Source organism: Tupaia chinensis, unplaced genomic scaffold (assembly GCF_000334495.1).
Source record: "Tupaia chinensis unplaced genomic scaffold, TupChi_1.0 Scaffold144529_1, whole genome shotgun sequence".
In the NCBI taxonomy this organism is placed as follows: Eukaryota; Metazoa; Chordata; class Mammalia; order Scandentia; family Tupaiidae; genus Tupaia; species Tupaia belangeri.
In genome coordinates, this window is record NW_006204388.1 from 1,662,581 (window position 1) to 1,682,520 (window position 19,940).

Here is a 19,940-nt window from a genome sequence, read left to right on the forward strand (position 1 = left end):
AACTTAGGCATTCATGAAAAACTGTGGAGAATACAGAATTCTTTGGCTTGAATATCCCAGTATGTGTATTTTCAGTTGTCAAGTCTTTTGAGGGTGGGCTAGATCAAAAATATACTTCTAGTTTGATTCTATGACTGGATCATTATTCATGAGACTGTTCAGTACAATACATTTAGAGCACATAAAAGAGCTATGGGTCTTCTCTAATGTCTTTAAATTCCAGGCACTTAGTCCTTTCCACAAAATGAAATGGGGAGTGATATTAATTTCTGAATGATGAGTTTTGTGCATCATTAAAAATGATTTTGTTTGCAGAGTCCTGGGTTTTCTTATGAAATACTACAACACATAGCATCAGCCATTTATTAATCCAGTTTCCTTTTTTTCTAACTTGTACTGGTAAATTTCTTTAATTTTATAGTCATGAATTATTACTTTATGAGTGCTTAAATATAGGCAAAGACTACTCTGGCTTGCTCCATTGGCAGAATCACTACTGTAATGATACCTCAGTCTACAAATCACATAATCGCTTAGCAATCCACTCTGTACAGTATGTTTCTAATTGTCTTGGTTCAATAAAGAAGACATGCTGAGTTCTAAGGACTTGTTGAAGCAAATATCTAGACTATGACTAATTAGAAGGCTCTGTAATACTTTCAATATTAGAATATCATATTAGTCTCAGCTCTACAGGGTATAAATTGGTCATGTGGCTCTTCTGCTAAGTGGCATTTGGAGATAGAGGCATGTATTATAGAGATTATTAAAAGAAAAGGATTTGGAGTCAGATCAATTTGGTTTCAAATCTTGTCTGGTAGAGATCAGCTAAATTTCCTTGGGCAAGTTAATTAAATTCTCCAAGCTTCAGTAAAATAAAGAATATAATAGTACTCAACTAACAGAAGTTGTTATGAAGATCGTATAAGTTCATGTATCCAAGTTCCAAAAAACCTAATATGTGCCCAGCACAAAATACTCAAAGGTTTTTATTTTTATTGCTTTATTATTAATTTGTTGGATCAAAATCTTCCTTCTACATTCAGCATCTTGCCATCTTGATGGAAGTGTTTGTCTCTTATAATATACTAGATTTCTACTGACTTCATTGAGCAGACATGTCATTATGCAGGGCCATTTCCATCCAGTGCTCTACTGCTCTTCTCTTTAGAGGTATGTAAAAGTAATGTTCAATTGGCAATGACTCCAAAATAATAAGCTGTGTGGTGAGCAAATTGTTTCTTATTTTTCTAACTACTAAACATTGTTCTGACAATATCAACTGCAGGGCTAATTGTACTCTAACCCTTTAATCTGAGCAAACCATTTTTGAGTAGAACTCTCTTAGATCTAGGAGGAATTAAGTTTGCTAGACCAGATGCAGTTCAAAACTCTCAAAGTATGATACAAAAAACATCTCTCATATCTGACTTAATCCTGTATTCTCCCTAACACCCAAGTATTTTCTTGTGATAACCTCATACCACTCCAGAATATAGATCAAAACTCTGCCAAACTGGACAACACTTTGCCTTTGTCCCTACTCAGTCATCAGAGATGGCTACTTTAGACATTTTTATTTTTTCTGTAATCAGTTTGGATGCACCTCACATTGGTCCTTGGCATTTGGCTATAGTAGTTCCACCAATCATAATGATTAGAATGAAAGAAATATATAGGTTACTTCAGTAGAAAGCATCTTCAATGGCTCTAAGATATTCAGAAGTTATTGGATATTTCAATGTTTAATGGCACATTCAAACAAGTAAGTGACATATTGGGTTGTTGGAAAAGTCATGACACATTTTTGCATAGAAGTACATAGAAAAATATGCCATGACTTTTTCAATGACCCAGTAGAGTGAATGTGCTTCTGAGACTATTTCTAATCCATGACTTCCTTATTGGAAAGAGTATGTATCATATTAAAGTCTAAACCTTTGAATGACTAGATTCCTTATAAGCATCTACCTCAGACTTAGGCAATATATGTTGAACTAAAACATTTGTTTAATTTGGTGTTTTTCACTAACAGCCATAGATTAGTCAATTCATGAAAAGCCAATCTGTTCTTCAACATTGGAGAGAGAAAACTTTTGCTAATTTTATTGTTGTCTTACTGTTTGGTATTTTGGGTTAGGTACAGGCATTGAGTTCCACTCTTAATTTTATAAGACTACTACAAGAATGGGGTGTTGGAGCTAAAGAAAAGCAAGTGAATTTCCATGAGATTAATCCCTTTCCTTTTGAATGACTAAGCTCTTGTACATTATCAGACCCAATGTCTTTAGATCCTCCAAACACTGTTAACCAAGTAGAGTCTAAATGTTTGGCATGCCACCAAAAGTGGTCAAAAAATTAAGAACAGTATTGAGATTCTTCTCTAGATTTAAAATGTGTAGTTACTCCCATCAATTTTACAATAATAGAGATTCTCTTTTTGGATTGTAAAGTGTCATAGAATGTAATCAGCCAAAGAAAAGTGCTTTTGAGGGGAAATCTTTCAATGAACATATTATAAAATTCAAGCTCTATATTGGTTACATTTAACCAGAAGAGCAAATTATAAGATCACAGATACAGTTCAGCTTCACTAGAGGCATCAAAATGTTACAAATGGGAAATTCGATTAATACTTTTAAAGTGTTCATATTCATCATAGAAAAAGAATTACTGGCAATGATTTGAAAGTCTCAGATCTAGTCCATGCAGTTAAAAATAGCAGAACTATAGCAGTACTCTGATATATTAACTAGTTAGCAACCAGTCCATCCTGAATTTAAAAAATATTTATTACCCTGTGTCTTCCAAAATATAGCAGAAAGATTTATATGTTGGTGAAAAGGCAAGAAAAACATGTCTTTTAAATTTAAACTCTTTTAAAACTAATGAGGTTATTAACTTTTAGTTGAAGAATTTATGGAGGAGATACAAAACAGAAAAATGAGGGGTCAAGATGAAAAAGACATAATAATTTAGGTATTGAAATACAGCAGCTTATGTTTTTAATAACTGAACTTTTAGGATTTTTGTCTTAAGATGTATTAATTTATTAAAGTTAAGTAAACAGTTGGTTTGACCATGAATATTTTAATTCTACCAAGTTGGTGGGTATCCTCAACATCATTTCAAAAGTGATGCAGCAGTTACTAATGCACAGATGTTTCTAACTAGCGTTCTAGTTATAGAGGGCTGTCCCATACAAATTCCTTAAAGCTGAATAAGCTGCTTCAGCCTCTTAATTAAAGAAGTACCCAACTATGGTCATTAGAGATTTTTCTTTAGTCCTGTCCTTCCTAATACATGTAACAGTATGAACTGTTCTTCCTTTTGTTCCAATATCTTCTGTTGTCCTTCTCCAGAAAGGAAAAGAGGAGGGGCAGGAGGTATATGAAAAACAAGATAACTGGGAAGAAGTAGAAGAAAATAAGGAATTAAAGGCTCTGTTTCAGTCTGTAGAAATCTCCAGAGTAGGGGCATCCAAGTTTTATCAGAAGTGGGTTTAATGAGAGACTAGCAGAAGGCGTAATGGTTATGTTTCTGGATTCCCACATGGCCAACTGCAGTTCAAATCCCAGACTCAGTGGCTTCAAACTCACGCTGGGCATATATATATGTGTATGTGTGCCTAAAATCCTGAGAGGAGAATGGAGGAGAAGGGATTGTGGTGTGGCCATCCCCCTGGGGGGTGATTTCTCATTTCATGTCTATCTCTCTGGTGAGTGCATGTGCCCTGTAACAAAAATCTCTCTTGAAAAATTAAAAAAAAAAGAAGTGGGTTTAATGACCAGAAATTGACCTGTGGGTTATATTTATAATACTGGTGAATTGAAAGGGTATGGACCATGGAACCAGCAGGTGGCATGGTTGTTGAGGTGCTGGACTCCCACATGGCTGATCACAGGTTCAAGTCCCAGACCTGGCAGCTTACTTTCTCACTTTCATCATCTCTCTCTTTCTCTGTCTCTGGTGAGCCATTTAGAACATTAAAAGTAATAACAATAAAATTAAATAAATAATCTTTTTTTTAAAAAAGGAAATGGTATGTACCAGGTTATAACTCAAAAGTAAGTTAAGAGCCTGTGGAGGTTTTATTCATGTGCAATCTTTGTCTTTCTTCAACATCCCACGGTTTTATATTATGAAGGCAATTAAATTTGATGAGGTCATAAGTAGGTAGTAAAATTATCATCAAAATGTAATTATTGACTCAAAAGTGAGGGTGTTAAACACTGATGGTAGCAGAGAAGGTTATTTAGCTCAAGTTAAACTTTTTAAAATCAGAAATGAGATGATCTACACTGTCATCGGGCAGGGCACATGTGAGCAAGGGCAGCATGTGGGATGTCTAGGCAGTGATTGAGAGTTAGTGTTGTTTTTATCCTATGGTTTGAAGAGCAGAGATAAGCATGAGAAGAGGACTCGATTCTTCTGCTAATGCTAATTCTGATTTTCTCATAGAATATTTGTTTTCTGTAGCTTTATAGTTCCACGGTTCTATTACTGAAATTCATTAAAAGCCTGATGAGTTGAAAAGATGTCAGTCAGCTTGCTCTGGCATTGCATTATTATATAGTTATTCTATATTGGAAGAAAACATTTTCCTAAATGGTAAGTGGGTCAAACTCACGCTGGGCATATATATATGTGTATGTGTGCCTAAAATCCTGAGAGGAGAATGGAGGAGAAGGGATTGTGGTGTGGCCATCCCCCTGGGGGGTGATTTCTCATTTCATGTCTATCTCTCTGGTGAGTGCATGTGCCCTGTAACAAAAATCTCTCTTGAAAAATTAAAAAAAAAAGAAGTGGGTTTAATGACCAGAAATTGACCTGTGGGTTATATTTATAATACTGGTGAATTGAAAGGGTATGGACCATGGAACCAGCAGGTGGCATGGTTGTTGAGGTGCTGGACTCCCACATGGCTGATCACAGGTTCAAGTCCCAGACCTGGCAGCTTACTTTCTCACTTTCATCATCTCTCTCTTTCTCTGTCTCTGGTGAGCCATTTAGAACATTAAAAGTAATAACAATAAAATTAAATAAATAATCTTTTTTTTAAAAAAGGAAATGGTATGTACCAGGTTATAACTCAAAAGTAAGTTAAGAGCCTGTGGAGGTTTTATTCATGTGCAATCTTTGTCTTTCTTCAACATCCCACGGTTTTATATTATGAAGGCAATTAAATTTGATGAGGTCATAAGTAGGTAGTAAAATTATCATCAAAATGTAATTATTGACTCAAAAGTGAGGGTGTTAAACACTGATGGTAGCAGAGAAGGTTATTTAGCTCAAGTTAAACTTTTTAAAATCAGAAATGAGATGATCTACACTGTCATCGGGCAGGGCACATGTGAGCAAGGGCAGCATGTGGGATGTCTAGGCAGTGATTGAGAGTTAGTGTTGTTTTTATCCTATGGTTTGAAGAGCAGAGATAAGCATGAGAAGAGGACTCGATTCTTCTGCTAATGCTAATTCTGATTTTCTCATAGAATATTTGTTTTCTGTAGCTTTATAGTTCCACGGTTCTATTACTGAAATTCATTAAAAGCCTGATGAGTTGAAAAGATGTCAGTCAGCTTGCTCTGGCATTGCATTATTATATAGTTATTCTATATTGGAAGAAAACATTTTCCTAAATGGTAAGTGGGTTATTTACCAGTAACCTTTGGAAACAATGTGTTAGAAATAGCCTATATAGCTTTTTGTACACCTACATGCAAGTGTGAAGCCAAAAAAGAAAAAGAAAAAGTCCAACCATAGACATACAAAAACCTTTTCCTTTCAAATAGAATGTTTAAATGTATTTCTTTTCTTTAGTTTTGTCAAGCACTGCAGTGAATTCTGTTTTCCCTGCGCCAAAAATGTTTCTAATTGGTTTCATAGTTATCTAGCTCTTTAAAGCACAATAAAACTGCAATTTTTTCTAACCTTTCTTATCACAGTAGAAAAAAGAATTTTTCTAATTAAAATTTTCAATAACAAAGTCATTTCTTACCTTGTCGGAAGGTTTGAATGGATTTCCTTGTCCACTAATTCCACCACTGATACTAAATCCAAGGCCAGGATTCTTTTCTATTCTCACACAAAACTATGTAAAAAAAGATAAAGAAAGATAATCAAATAACTATCAAAGCTAAATATTTTAAAAAATCTGAACCCCTGTAGAAGATTCATATTTCACTTAAATTCTAATGTTTGTTGACTTGGTGCACAAAAGACAGTATAAATGTTGGGAACCAGCAGTTAGCGTAATGGCTATGTCGCTGGACTCCCACATAGTCGACCGCGGTTCGCGTCCCGGACCCGGTGGCTTAAACTCACACCGGGCACGTGTGCATGTGTGCCCAAGATCCCGAGAGGAGAATGGAGGAGAAGGGATTGCAACGTGGCCATCCCCCCTGGGGGGTGATTTCTCACTTTCTGTCTCTCTGTCTCTCTCTGTCTGTCTGGCGAGTGCATGCACCCTATAGCAAAAAAAAAAAAAAAAAAAAAAAGGGCAAGTTTAAGAAACAGTTCAAGAAGATGGAGACAGGACCATCAGAAAGTGCAGTGGTTACGTTCTGTGCGTTGGGAGCTGGAACTCACATGGTCAAAAGCAATTGGATTCCTGGCCCTGGCTGCTCAAAAATCATGTTGGATGTGTGTGTGTGCATGCCCAAATCTTGACATCATGGAAAAATGGAGGTAAAAGTATTGCAGTGTGACCATGTCCTATTGGAGGTGGTTTCTTCCTCTCTCTGTCATCCAAATGCATGCACACACCCTCTATTAAAAAAAAAAAAAGAATATGGAGAGATTGTTTGACAGCGAATGACTGATAAATGTTTAGGACTGTGAGGGCTACTACTATAAAAATGTTTAGGACTGTGAGGGCTACTATTACAATGTTCTGTGTTGTATCATCTCTCAATACCTAAAATCATCAACTAAGTCTATTAAACACAAGAGCTTGTGTTTTATAGTATAATGGAAAAATGAGGGTAGGTTCTGCCTTACCTTGGGGTAAGGCTGTGGTAAAGAAGATAATATTGGGTTAGCAGAAATGTCATGATGCATTGTTGCATAGAAAAATAAGTCATGACTTTTCAGATGACCCAATAATTATAAAAGTTAATACAAAGTGTGTAGACCAAGAATTCAGCAGAAGGAAAATCAATGCCAGGAATCACCTAGAGAAATTCTAACAACATGAATCATTCTTGGTGATCGTGACCTGGGGCTGTGTGTGGGGGGGCTATAGTCAAAATGCCAGTTCTTCAGTTAAGTGAGGCAGGGTAACCCAAAGTCATTGAAAGTTTTGGAAGCAAGTCTTAGGACTTGGGTACATGAAAAAAAAAAACACACACACACAAAAATAAACACTTATAAGTAAAGTATAGAAGTAGTAGTGGAATGAGGTGAACAAGTATTATCAGAGATAAGCAGGCAAACTATTAATAGAGTTAAGAAAACAAAAAACAAAACATATTCATTAGTCTAAGTTTGTGTTTATATAAATTGGAAAAGTTCTTAAAGATGAGTTGAAATGCTTGCTTTCTTAAGGAGTTTAATTTTTTTCCCCCCAGCATTCTTACTCAACCTGTTATTTATGGCAAATACAATTCCCAGAATATTCTCTATATTTTATTTTCAAGGTACCCTTAATCCCTACCTCTCAGTAGTTCAAGGAAAACTTGAGTCTATTCTTGACTTAATTAGCACATATTGTGAGTCACTGGAGCCTGGATCAATTAAATTTGTCTTTTTAATGGGACTAAATTCACTGTCATACTTTATCATAGTAAATATAATGCTTAACTATAATATTATATAGTTCACTTGCAATACAAGGACAAAAAACTATCCACTAATGTGATTTTTATGGTAGAGTATTAATGAAAAGTTTCTAAATTATGGGTAAGTGCAATTACTGTAAGTATTCTCTCATATTTTTATTTAAAGCTATGTTTAATTACAACTTTTTCTTCCATTGAGCTGTATTTGTTAAAACTAGTTCTCATAGGATGGGAAAAACTATAGTTTATAATAGTTTATATTGTTCATACTCTATAGATGTAAACACATCATAGCTCAATGTAACTGGAAGGACTATATTAGCTTTATTCAATATACCGGTTTACATTTATTGTTGCTATTTATTAATTAGAAAATGAAAAGAAAGTGACAAATATGATAACACATTTTTTCAGCTTTGTATTACCACCTATCTACGTATTCTCAATTATATTATTTTAAATTTGGATTATATCTTTTATAATGTGAAAATTCTATCTTGTGCTACATAATATGTGGAAGGGTATATGCACTTCTGGCCCCCAGACTACTATAAGGAAAGAGATGCAACAGATTTCATTTACAAAGAAAATTGTTGAGGATAGTTTCCATTTGTTTTCTTTCAAGGTAGTGACTATATCTATTTTATATTACTGTAAATCTGGGAAGCACTAAAAATCTAAGGGAAACAAATTTCATAAGTGCCAAGTATATGAAGAACTGCTTCAATATATTTTTTAATAATAGAAATAATAAAGATGACACTCTGGTTTTATAAATGTGACAAACAAACATAAATTCTGATCTGCAGCTAGACTCCTCTTGGTATGCTAAGGTGTGGCTAATAGGTTGTGTTGTGACTATTGGCGCTCATAAAGCATGCCAGGGAGAGTATTCATCTCGCGCGTAAGGAGTTCCGCCTGCCTGCTAAGTCTCAAAAAGGTCATCAAATATAAAAGGAGAGAATACCTCACAGCCAAAAAGCAGTCTGAAACTACAGAGGATTAGCAACGAGGAAATACACTGTTCTAGCAAAAGGTCAGATCTAGAAACTAATAATAAGCTTATTTAGTGACAATGAGTATTTTGCTTTATTTTGAAAGACTGATTTCAAAGAATAAAATTCGTGACTGAAAATGTATTAACAGTGTGATAATCAATGACCTATTTGCTTCTTTCAGAGTCTGCTTCCATCACCTGACTTTACTTGAAACTTCTGGTCTGTGTTAATTGTACTCTAACCATCTCCTAGCAAGTTAAGATCATGCGTGAATGACCGTGTGGGCATGCCTTACATGTTAAGGTTGACTCAGGATCCAAACTGCAGTCCAAACTCTGGTGCCATGCAGTGGCGCCCCACTGCCTGTGCTACTGTGGCTGGGCCTGATTATCTCTTTTAAAAGTAAAATTCAAGCTTTACCGAAAATGATTATGTTGTTTTATGCTCATAGTGTCTCACTGCTCTTAAAGATGTTGAATAATCTAGGTTTTTTAAGATGTATTTGACCACACTTAATATTTTTTAAGTGGGTCTTTGTTTTCCTCTGTATAGCTTGTTTAATGTACCACTAGAAATGGCTTCTTAAAATAGATTGTGTTTATTTATGTCCCAAATCCTTATTACAAATTTTATATTACCTTATTGGTCTTTGTACTTGAATAATGACTCTACAATTTTCAAGGGAATCTCCATGTTGTCTAATATTTTAAGTATTTTTTTCTTTGTTAAGTTTGGAAAAAGAGTCTTGCTTTATAACACATGCAAACACACACAAAATGGCCTTTAAATTTAGTGTGTTTAGAATAACTGCCTGATAATAGTAAATTTACTATTCAAAGTAGGTGAAAACAGAGGGATTAATCTCAGTGAACTTTTAAACTCATTTATTTCAGGAGGAAAAAAAATGCATGCAGCTAATAATAGAAATACCTAAATCAAAGAATTGGGTTGAGGTGATATTTGTGGGGGAATACATTATGAAAAAGCTTTAACTTCCTAAGATGCCTTTGTTACAACATAATTTAAAACTTTATTATCTTTTTAGAATCTTTGGAGAAATAAAAACCTCACTTCGCTTTCTCATTAAGGGAACCTGCCTGCTCTATTATACTCTTACTCCAACACGTGGCCTAGATTAAAACGAGAGAGGAATAAAATTATCTTGGAAAAAGTATCTATGATTCTGAGAATGATTAATACATAATCTCAGCTTCAAGAAGGATACAAAGAGATAGAGGACACGTTTAAAGCTGCTGGGATCCAAATGATAAATGACTTTTAACAATATAAAGAAAAAAACCCTAGAGAATGAAGTTAATCATGTCTGATGTACTTAGAAAGTAAGGTGGGGTGATATGTAAAGCTTTGAGTAATCAGATGAAACCATTATAAACCATATTAAGGAGTTAGTGAAGTCAGTAGCAGCTTTGTTTAATTATCTGAAGAAGGAAATAAGACAAATTGATTTTATAAGAGTATTACGATCTTAATGTTTTGCTTTCCAAGCTTTATGTAACTCGATGGATGACATCACATTCAATTTTCTGGTGAGAGAGAGAGAGAGAGAGAGAGAGAGAGAGAGAGAACAGATTATAGATAGAGAAGCAAATCCTAATTTTAGGTAGATCAGAAGAGCAGTATTCTTTTTTTCTACATAGAATTTATCAGTAGCTTTTGGAACATTTCAGAAATATTTTTTACTTTCTTTATACTTTTCTTCATAGCAAAGCTTGATCTGTGTACTATTCAACAATAAGAAGACAGAACTTAAAAAAAGTCTTCTCACAAAGAGAGGAAAATAATACAATTTACCTTTCAGTATCAATTTTATCAGATGCCTTAGGAAATACTCCTAATCCACTGAAGCTCTTTTTTACATTCAGAAGCTGTGCTGTTGAGTAGGAGAGGTATAGGAGAGTACAGAAAAACTATCCTGACCCCTCAATGTTTCCTTAAGTGAGATGAGTATTTTATCAACCAAAAATTTCCATATATTGTATCCTTAACCACTGAAAATAACAAGAAAATCTACAAAGAACACTCCACCCCATTCAACATGGTGAAAGCACTATCTGCCATGGACCAACATAAATGAGGAAAAAAGGCAAATCATGAATTCTTTAGACTTCTTTAAAACATTTATCAGTCATTAAAAACAAAACAAAAAACTCTTCTCACCTGCTCTGGATATCCATCCATACTTCTTTGCCCTTTAGTTTGAATTAAGCACCGTCCAGGCTGAGGTCCCCGGGTGGCCTGTGAAGAGGGGATCTGAATAGGCAATGGTGACTGAAATTGCTGGATGGTCACTTTGTTTATATTTCCCTCATATGGCTGCTGCTCCCGGCTGCGATGCTGAAGGCTTTGGGACCCCATCAAAGTCTGGATGTGACTGCCTGCCTGTGGAGAAGATAATCTGTCAGGCAAAGCCTTGTGGTGCAGAAAGGAGGTGATTAAAGCAGAAAACCTGTACAGAACACCTTTCGAGTAAAATGGCATCATTTGAGTTTTCAGCCACGGCTGGAAGGATAATGAAGAAACAGTAAGGGTCTGCCTACTGTGGCTTGTGAAAATGTTAATAATATTGGAGCAAGGCCACATTAACTACATTTGTAGTCATCTGGTGGCTTGCCAAAGATTACTTTAACACCCATTTAAAGGAAACAAAGTTCAGTCTGAAAAACCTCAAGAAGAAAAAGTACTACTTAAAAATAAAGTGAAGACCTATCTGGCATTTCATTCTGGAAGATACCAGTGGGACAGATGTAATAGATATGTAACATTGGGGGGGAAATGATAAAACCTGTTTTCTAATTCCAAGGCAAAAGAATTAAAATGCTTATTTCCTTTTATACCATAGATACATAGTAAGTTTGTTCAGATGAGCATAACCAATATTTATTCATTTTTCTATATTATTTTTATTATCGTTATTTTTCAATTGAAAAGGGACATGGACACTTGCCAGAGAAAGAGTTAGAGAGAGAAAGCACCACTCAATGAGGCATGGTCATATTGCAATCCTTTTTTCTTCATTTCTTTATTCAGTCAGGATTTCAGGCACACATACACATATGCCTGACATGTTCTTCAAGCCATTGGGGTTGGCACTCAAGCCATGGTCATCCATGAGGGATCCAGCTGCCAACGTATAAGGCCCACTGTGCTTAGAGCTGGACCCAAATTTCTACCTTATTAAATGGTTTCTGGAACTCTAAGTTACATTAAAAATTAATCATGTGTCAGCCACAGTGGCTCAGTGGTAACATTATGCCCTGTGATGCTGAATCCATAGAGTAAGATTCGTGTCCCAAAGTCTCCCTGTACAAAGTGGCCATGTGTGTACCTGTGATCCTTACTGGCTAAGACTTGGGGGGGGGTCAATTGTGGTGTGAAGACCCTATTGGGGTTGCCAGTCTCTCAGTCTCTCTCTGTCTCTCTCTCTCTCATGGATAAATAAATTACTCTTAGAATTCATTAGCCATGGAAGTTTGTAAATTCTCTTAGCTCATCAAGATTTTTGATTATTTTGAAAAAGTAAGATCAGGGGAATAAAAAGATAATTCCTAAACAACCATTTAAGGAAGAGAGTAATTTTAAAGTTCTTGAAGAAGAACAACATAAAAAAAATGACAACAGAAAAATCCTTTGAAGGGGGAAGGCATATTGCTAGCTTGTAAACAAGGTAAATTCAAAAGAAAATACTTAAAATTATCTTGTGATATGTAGAAAAATAAAAAAACTCTGGATTATATTTTAGATGTCCAACTGTCTTGGTATCATGCACAGCTTTTTATGTTCAAAATAGTAGAGGTATTTCAGTCATGAGAAACTGGAGTAAAAGATGCAAAAGAAAAAAAAATTTCAGGCTCTATCAAAACAATATTTAGGGAACCAGCAGTTAGCGTAATGGCTATGTCGCTGGACTCCCACGTGGTCGACCGCGGTTCGTGTCCCGGACCCAGTGGCTTAAAACTCACGCCGGGCGCGTGTGCGTGCGTGCCCAAGATCCCGAGAGGAGAATGGAGGAGAAGGGATTGCGGCGTGACCATCCCCCCTGGGGGGTGATTTCTCGCTTTCTGTCTCTATGTCTCTCTCTGTCTGTCTGGCGAGTGCACGCGCCCTACAGTGAAAATCTCTCCAAAAAAAAACAATATTTAAACAACTGTCAATCCAACACTGTCCAACACACTAACCAGAGATCACAAAACAATAAACTAAAATTAAACCAAGTTAACTCATAAAGAGCAAACGTGTATTTCTCTGTTGTATCTATCTTCTTTTCAGAAATCTTAATGAAAGGAAATGTTCCAAGTTTTTCAGTCGTTCTACAATATTGAGCACTCTTCTAGTCAAGTTTTTGCTTATTGTAAATTCAATTCTTTCTTGCTTCCATAAAATTTCATGTTCTTGTTTGGTAGGAGAGGGAAGCCATGATAAATCCAGTATCATATTTTGAGCTGCTGTACTCAGAATGAACTCCCTGACATGCTCAGTTAAACTGATGGAGAATATGATTTCCTAGAGTGAGAGGAGTGGGGCGTGGAGGCTGTCTGACTGAGGCTGGCTGGCCTGCCTACTAAAAATCAACTGATTTTTATACCTATATCTTACCTGCACTGAAATAATATTCATGGATCTTCAGTTGGTGCTGGAACTAGTGAGAGAGAGGAAGACTGGCAGTTTAACTGAACATGATCACATAGATAAGAAAGAATTTCTATACTCTAACTAGGAAGGATCCAGGGCATAGCTTTGGTTGCAAGACATATAATCTATGAGAGAACTTCAAAAAAGTTGTGAAAAAATGAAATTAAAGTACGAGTCTATTTTGGTCCACAAAAATTTGAAATCCATGCAGAATTTTCTCATAATACACATTTTCTATAAACTTTCTTTTTAGTTGCCAAAGGGTGCATGCTCTTGCCAGAAAGAGACAGATAGTGAGAGAGGGAAAGAAAGCACTCCCAATGGAATGTGGTTCACACCACAATCCCACATGCGAAATCAGTAATGACTGGCTGACAAATCTTCGTTGGTTAGAAAATTCTGGTAATGGTCTATCCAGGGATAAAATCTCAATTCTACATATTATAGTACAATGATAGTTTCCTGACTTTTTTTCTAGTTTATTTTTTTCTTTTGACGGGACAGTTTGAGCTCAGGACAATGCTGATTTTGAACGGAGGGCAAGCACCATGTCTTACTTATTGTTTTTCATGACTGGCACAGTAACTGGCATTTGATAAGTGATTGCTACCATCTAAACACTTAGTGCCAAACAATGTGCTAAAGCAACTCATTCATATCACCCCCTTCAGTAAGAGGTAACCATTATTATTTGGTTTTAATGTGGAAGAAACTAAGCTCGGGAGAAGTCAAATAACTTTCCTACGTAACTTATACAACTCATAAATTGGCAAGACCAGCATTTGAATGAGGGCTGCTTATCAAAGGTCACTACATTACTGCTACCTTCTTCCCCATAAATTGGTACCCTCCCTGAATGGTTGAACAGTGATTTGAAAAGGGGTCATGAAAGGAACAAAAAAGATCAGGTTGCTGATGGAGGATGTACTCAATTTCTTCACTAGCTCTTGAATTTGACAATGGGCCATTTCCTACTTACAAAATTAGGTCTGTCATCTATTTTAGGTGTTAGACACGTGATTTTTAGCTTTATAGTTAAGCAAGTAGGATGATGCTTTTGTATTTACTAGTCTTTTCTTTACTATGAAGTAATGAAGCTCATGTTCTCACATGGCTGGCAAAACCAAAGTGGGCATGGAAGGGACCTGTGGTAAAATGATCCTGTCTTTGTCAGCATCAGTTCATTTCACTGAGGGCTGTAGACTTTAATGAATGGATATGAGGAATGGCATCTTAGAAAGCAAAGTATTAGCATGAAATTCTGGGTAAAGTTAAACAAACATAAATGACGTAAGACGTCTAGAGGGACAGTTACGGTACAGAGGACTATAAAGAGGAAGTTTAAGCACAAAGATTTAAAATGTTAACAAGAGGCTCAGGATGAAGTACAAAGGACTGATAAAAATGTAGAAAGAAACTGGATTTGTTCAAGCAGAGGGTTAGCTATGACAACACTGACTCATACTGAAGGGGAATCTGAACACGAAGGTTTCTGTAAAGTCTGTACTACACATTTTGAATGACAAAAAGAAATAGAGAAGATTTGACATTTGTGTGGACTTTCAAGGAGAAGTTGAAAAATAACATGTATTTGAGGGGAAGAGTGATGGAATATGGTGTTTTCAAATTGACCTCAAAACGAAGTTTGCAGAGAAAAACTCCAATATCCATAGACTTCAAAGAAAAATTTATGTCAAAGCCACAGAAAAGAAATATTGATATTTGATAGTTGATACCAAATGGCACTGTTCATACAATATTCATCCCATAGCTAATCAGGCTTATTATGTGGGAGTATTTTGGAGGTTTTGTGTGATATAAAAGAAATGGCTTTACCACTATAAAATGCTTTGGTTTGCACTATTCTTTTAGAAAAGAGCATTAGCCTGAAAAGTATTATATTACCCAATTTGGTCATCCCTTTTACTACTATCTATCTTTGGCTCTTGAACCACTTGGGCTTGCTTCCCAAATCAAACACAGCCACAAAGGATGACGATTTATGCCACTGAGAATGTTCAAAAGAATACAATTAATCTAAAATTAAGTCCAAAGCATTGTAAAAATGCACAGAAAGAATGTGGACAACACAGATTCATTTCTGAACGACAACTTCATAGCTAATTTTGAAGAATCAGCACTCATTTACATGAATTAGTTTCAGTAGATTTATAAAACCACCACAACACCATAAAACCCCAGTCCTATGACTTTCTATTCATACCATGGATATAGACCCTTCAAAAGGATCATGGAAAAATAGCATTAAAGTACAAATTTATTTTGGAGCAGAAAAATTTTAAAACTCATGTGTCACCTTTTCATAATACACTGAACATTCTGAAGACCTCCTCATAGCCGGTGTTTAAAATAAAAATCAAGCCAATAAGAACTTCCAGGGAGATGTGATAGATACACTTTTCCCTATTCCATCCATTAAATACAACTAAAAATATTGAACGTTATCTAAACAAATATAAGAAGAATGAAAAATTAAAGGCAGACCAGCTAGGGACCTGGGGAACGTGTCACAATATGGTGGTAAGCTCCCTGGGTTTTATTTCTGCATCACATATCCCAGACTTGGAGCTGAACCAACCAATCTGAAAAATGTCAATAGGTTCAAAAAAAAAAAGCTTCAACAAAATCCTGTTCTTTCTAGCCAAAGAATCAGGAAAGATGCAGCCTAGCAAGACACAACACTTTTGGATAATAATCCATTCTACTACAACTGAACACCATTGTTGGCCTGCCTAAACAGTGCCAACGAACACTAAATGGGAGAGCCTAGACTTCTACCTTCTACCTGCTGGGGTAATGTTAGGGAGGGCTAAGTAAGGTGTCACCACATTTGTCCACATAGACTAATCATAAGCTTCTCCAACCACCACACCATGTATCAGTGGAGAACACACAGAGAGTGTGGCCTTCCACTCCCATTCACCAGTAATGAGGTACCCCTCTACAGTCCCAACAGGGTGATGTCAGAGAATACCTCATAGAGAGTCAGGACTTTCACCACCATCAGTAGTCATGAGGCTACCTTTACTAAGGTATTGGTGGAGAACACACGGGAAGCAGATAGAAATTGCAAAAGGATATAAAAAGAATATATATTGTGAAAGTGTAAAGGAAAAGAGACTGGCTGTGCTATTACTAGATAAAGTAGACTTGAAAGAAAATTTATCAAAGAGTGAAAGGAATTTTATATAAGGAAAAAAGGGACAATCCACCAAAAAAAAAAAAGCAATTCTAAACAGCAGAGTTGCAAAACTGTGAAGCAAAACTAATAGAACTGAAAAAGAAACAGACAAATCCAAATTATAGTTGAACACTCAACACCATTCTCTCAATAATTGATAGAAAAGTAAGACTACAGAAGAACTTAACAATACCCTCAACCAAGCCTATCCAATTGTGACTTATAGAATACACATTTTTTAAAGTTCTCACAGGATATTTATGAAAATAAATCACATCCTCCAGCCCAGCAGTTGGCATAATGGCTGTGTTGCTGGACTCCCATGTAGTTGACTGCAGTTTGAGTCCTGGACCTGGTGGCTTAAATTCACTCTGGGGGCATGTGTGTGTGTGCCCAAGATCCCGAGAGGAGAATGGAGGAGAAGGGATTGTGTCATGGCCATCCCCACTGGGGGGGTGGTGGTTGTGGTGGTGGTGATTTCTCGCTTTCTGTCTGTCTCTCTGTCTTTCTGGCGACCACACACACCCTTTTGTAACAATACCTCTCGAAATCAGACAAAAAAGACTACAATGAAAATAAATCACATCCTGAAACAGAAAAGAAACCCCAACAAATGTAAAACAATTGAAGTCATATAGAATGTATATTTTTCAGCCATAGGTAGACTCAACCTAGGTATTACATCATGCTTTATCACTAAGATCAGGAACAAGGCATAGATGTCCACTTTCGCCACTGCTATTCAGTGTAGTGCTAGAAGTTCTAGTCAATAAAATAAAGCAAGAAAAGGAAATGAAAGCTACCTAGGTTGAAAAGGAGATAAACTGTCCTTATTTGCAGATGACATGATTGCATAGGAAATTCGAAAGACTAAAAAAAAAAAACCTAGTACAAGTGAGTAAGGTTGTAGCCATTGTGAAGATTAAAGAAGGTAATTAATTAATACATTGAGCATGTTGCTTGGTGTGTACTAAGTACTTAATAATGTCAATGATAATAAAAAAGTTCTAATTGGCTGAATAAAAGTCTGACTGTTTTTGGCCATAGCAATAAATAAGCACCAGAAAGAACTGTTTTTAAACATGTTGTAATTAATTAGTGACAACTTGCTTTAGAGCCTACTCCTGAAGGTCAACCAGTCAGCCACAGCCTCAGTCAAGTAACCATGATTCGCCCAGTTAAAGCTCTGTAGGGCATACCTGTCTGTCTCTGTCTCTTTTGCTCTCTTTCTCATGGAAGAAATAAATTGTCTTTTTAAAAAATGTCAAATAAGAAAACCTTGTCAGTGAACCCCTAAATATCCTAAATGTTCTCTAATATCTGAAAATTCACAAATCCCTGAACTGAGTGCTTTCCCAAACCTCTTCTGCTTAGACAGACTATACCACGAGTTCCATGTTAGTAAGCAATAAGTTATGCATTTTGTTTCATATATTAAGGAGAGGGTTCTTTTATGGATGGGGACAACATATACAAAAATTTTCACTATTAATATGGCTAATATTTTAGGCTGCTATGATGCATCTTCATTTTTACCCCTAGATGCCTCCATCCCTATCACTATATGCATCTTCCAAACAACTGACCAGGTGAAGACAGCAGTTGGAGGGTTATTCATGGATAACCAAAAGGGATGCTAACACAAGACCTTTGTCTCATTGACAACTTGTCATTAAGAGCAAAGCTAAAGGAAGTTAGCTTGCCCATAATTAACAGAAATTGTGTATCCAAAACAATCAATGTTATAATAGATGCTATTAGTTAAACACACTTGTGACAGGCACTGTGATAAATATTTTATATCATGATCTCAATTATTTTTCAGAACCATTCTACAAGGTATGCAGCATTATTCTCTCTTCCCAGAGGGAAAAACTATGCAACAAAGTTTAATATGCCCAAGAGAAATTTGAAAGGTTAAATTACTGAGAAACAATATTAACCAAAGGAACGACACTGAATAGTATAGAAGAATGTCTAGGTATGTGTCAGTTGTGCTTGGAGACCCTGATTGTGTTCTTTCTGAGATTCAGAAAGGTAAGTAAAGAACTTGTAAAGTTTTTATATTGAAGAGAATAAAAACTGGGAAAGCAGATACATTTCAAAAATCTCAAAAAATTTTTATTAGTGTAGAGTCAAAAAAATGAACAGAATTCCAAAATTATTTTTAAATGTATGACTGATGCCAGGGCTTTTTTTTGTCTTCTTAAATTTGAACAGAAGAAATAGTGCCAAGTTAAGCCAAAATGTGCTAGTTAAATACAAGGGGACCTATTTGCTTGCTTGCTTAAAACATTTATTTTCAAGCTGCTGGGTCTGGGACTTGAACTTCAATTGTCCATGTGGGAACCCAGAACCTTAACCACCATGCCACCTTCTGATCTCAATATAAGGGGACCTTAAAAAGTTTGTGGAAAAAATATCATTACAGTATGAGTTCTTTTTTTTTTTTTAAGAGGTTTTTGCTATAGGGCACATGCACTCACCAGAAAGACAGAGAGAAACAGAGAGACAGAAAGAGAGAAATCAACCCCCCTTCCCGCCTCAGGGAGGAATGGCCACGCTGCAATCCCTTCTCCTTCATTCTTCTCTCGGGATCTTGGGCACACATTCACATGTGCTTGGTGTGAGTTTAAGTTACCGGATCCAGGACTCGAACTGCGGTTGACTATATGGGAGTCCAGCAACATAGCCATTACACCCACTTCTGGTCCCTACAGTATGAGTTTTTTGTTGCAAAAAAAAATTGAAATCCACAAATTATTTTTCTGTAATAACTATTCATGAATGTTTTAAAGATCCCTTGTATATATAAAATATATTTGCAATCGCAAGGGTTGCAACAGGGCTAAGCTATAGTGCTTTGTGATGTTTTTTGTTTCAGTGTGTTGGGTGAGATATAATATGTTAGTACAATAGTATAATATAGGAGTTAAGAGTAATCTGTAGACTCAGACAACATTGGGTCCCAATCCTGTGTTCCTCAAGTCTATGCTCCTAGATCCTTGTCCCTTAAGATTGTGAAGATGGTAGGAGGAAGAATGCTGTTAATTGCCTTAGTACATCAGTAACTACTGTTGTAGATATTTCTTTTCTATTTTTTTCTTTTGAGGGATTTCGCTATAGGACACATGTGCTCACCAGAGACAGAGACAGAGAGACAGAAAGAAATCATCTCCCAATGGGGATGGCCACATTGCAACCCCCTTTCCTCCATTCTCTTGAGATTTTGGGCATATACACACATGCACCTGGTATGAATTTCAAGATACTGAGTCTGGGAGTCCAGCACCTTAACCACTACACTACCTG

At 36.1% G+C, this 19,940-nt stretch overlaps 1 protein-coding gene across 1 annotated transcript in view; it reads right to left on the minus strand.

Moving 5' to 3' along the window:
- LRRC7 (leucine rich repeat containing 7) overlaps positions 1-19,940 on the minus strand; it is a 543,267-nt gene that overhangs the window by 36,041 nt on the left and 487,286 nt on the right. The window contains exons 24-25 of the mRNA XM_006167144.1: positions 10,955-11,176; positions 5,999-6,091 (exon numbers count right to left, since the gene is read on the minus strand). Coding sequence (XP_006167206.1) covers positions 5,999-6,091; positions 10,955-11,176 — 315 coding nt within the window. The remainder of the gene's footprint in view (positions 1-5,998; positions 6,092-10,954; positions 11,177-19,940) is intronic.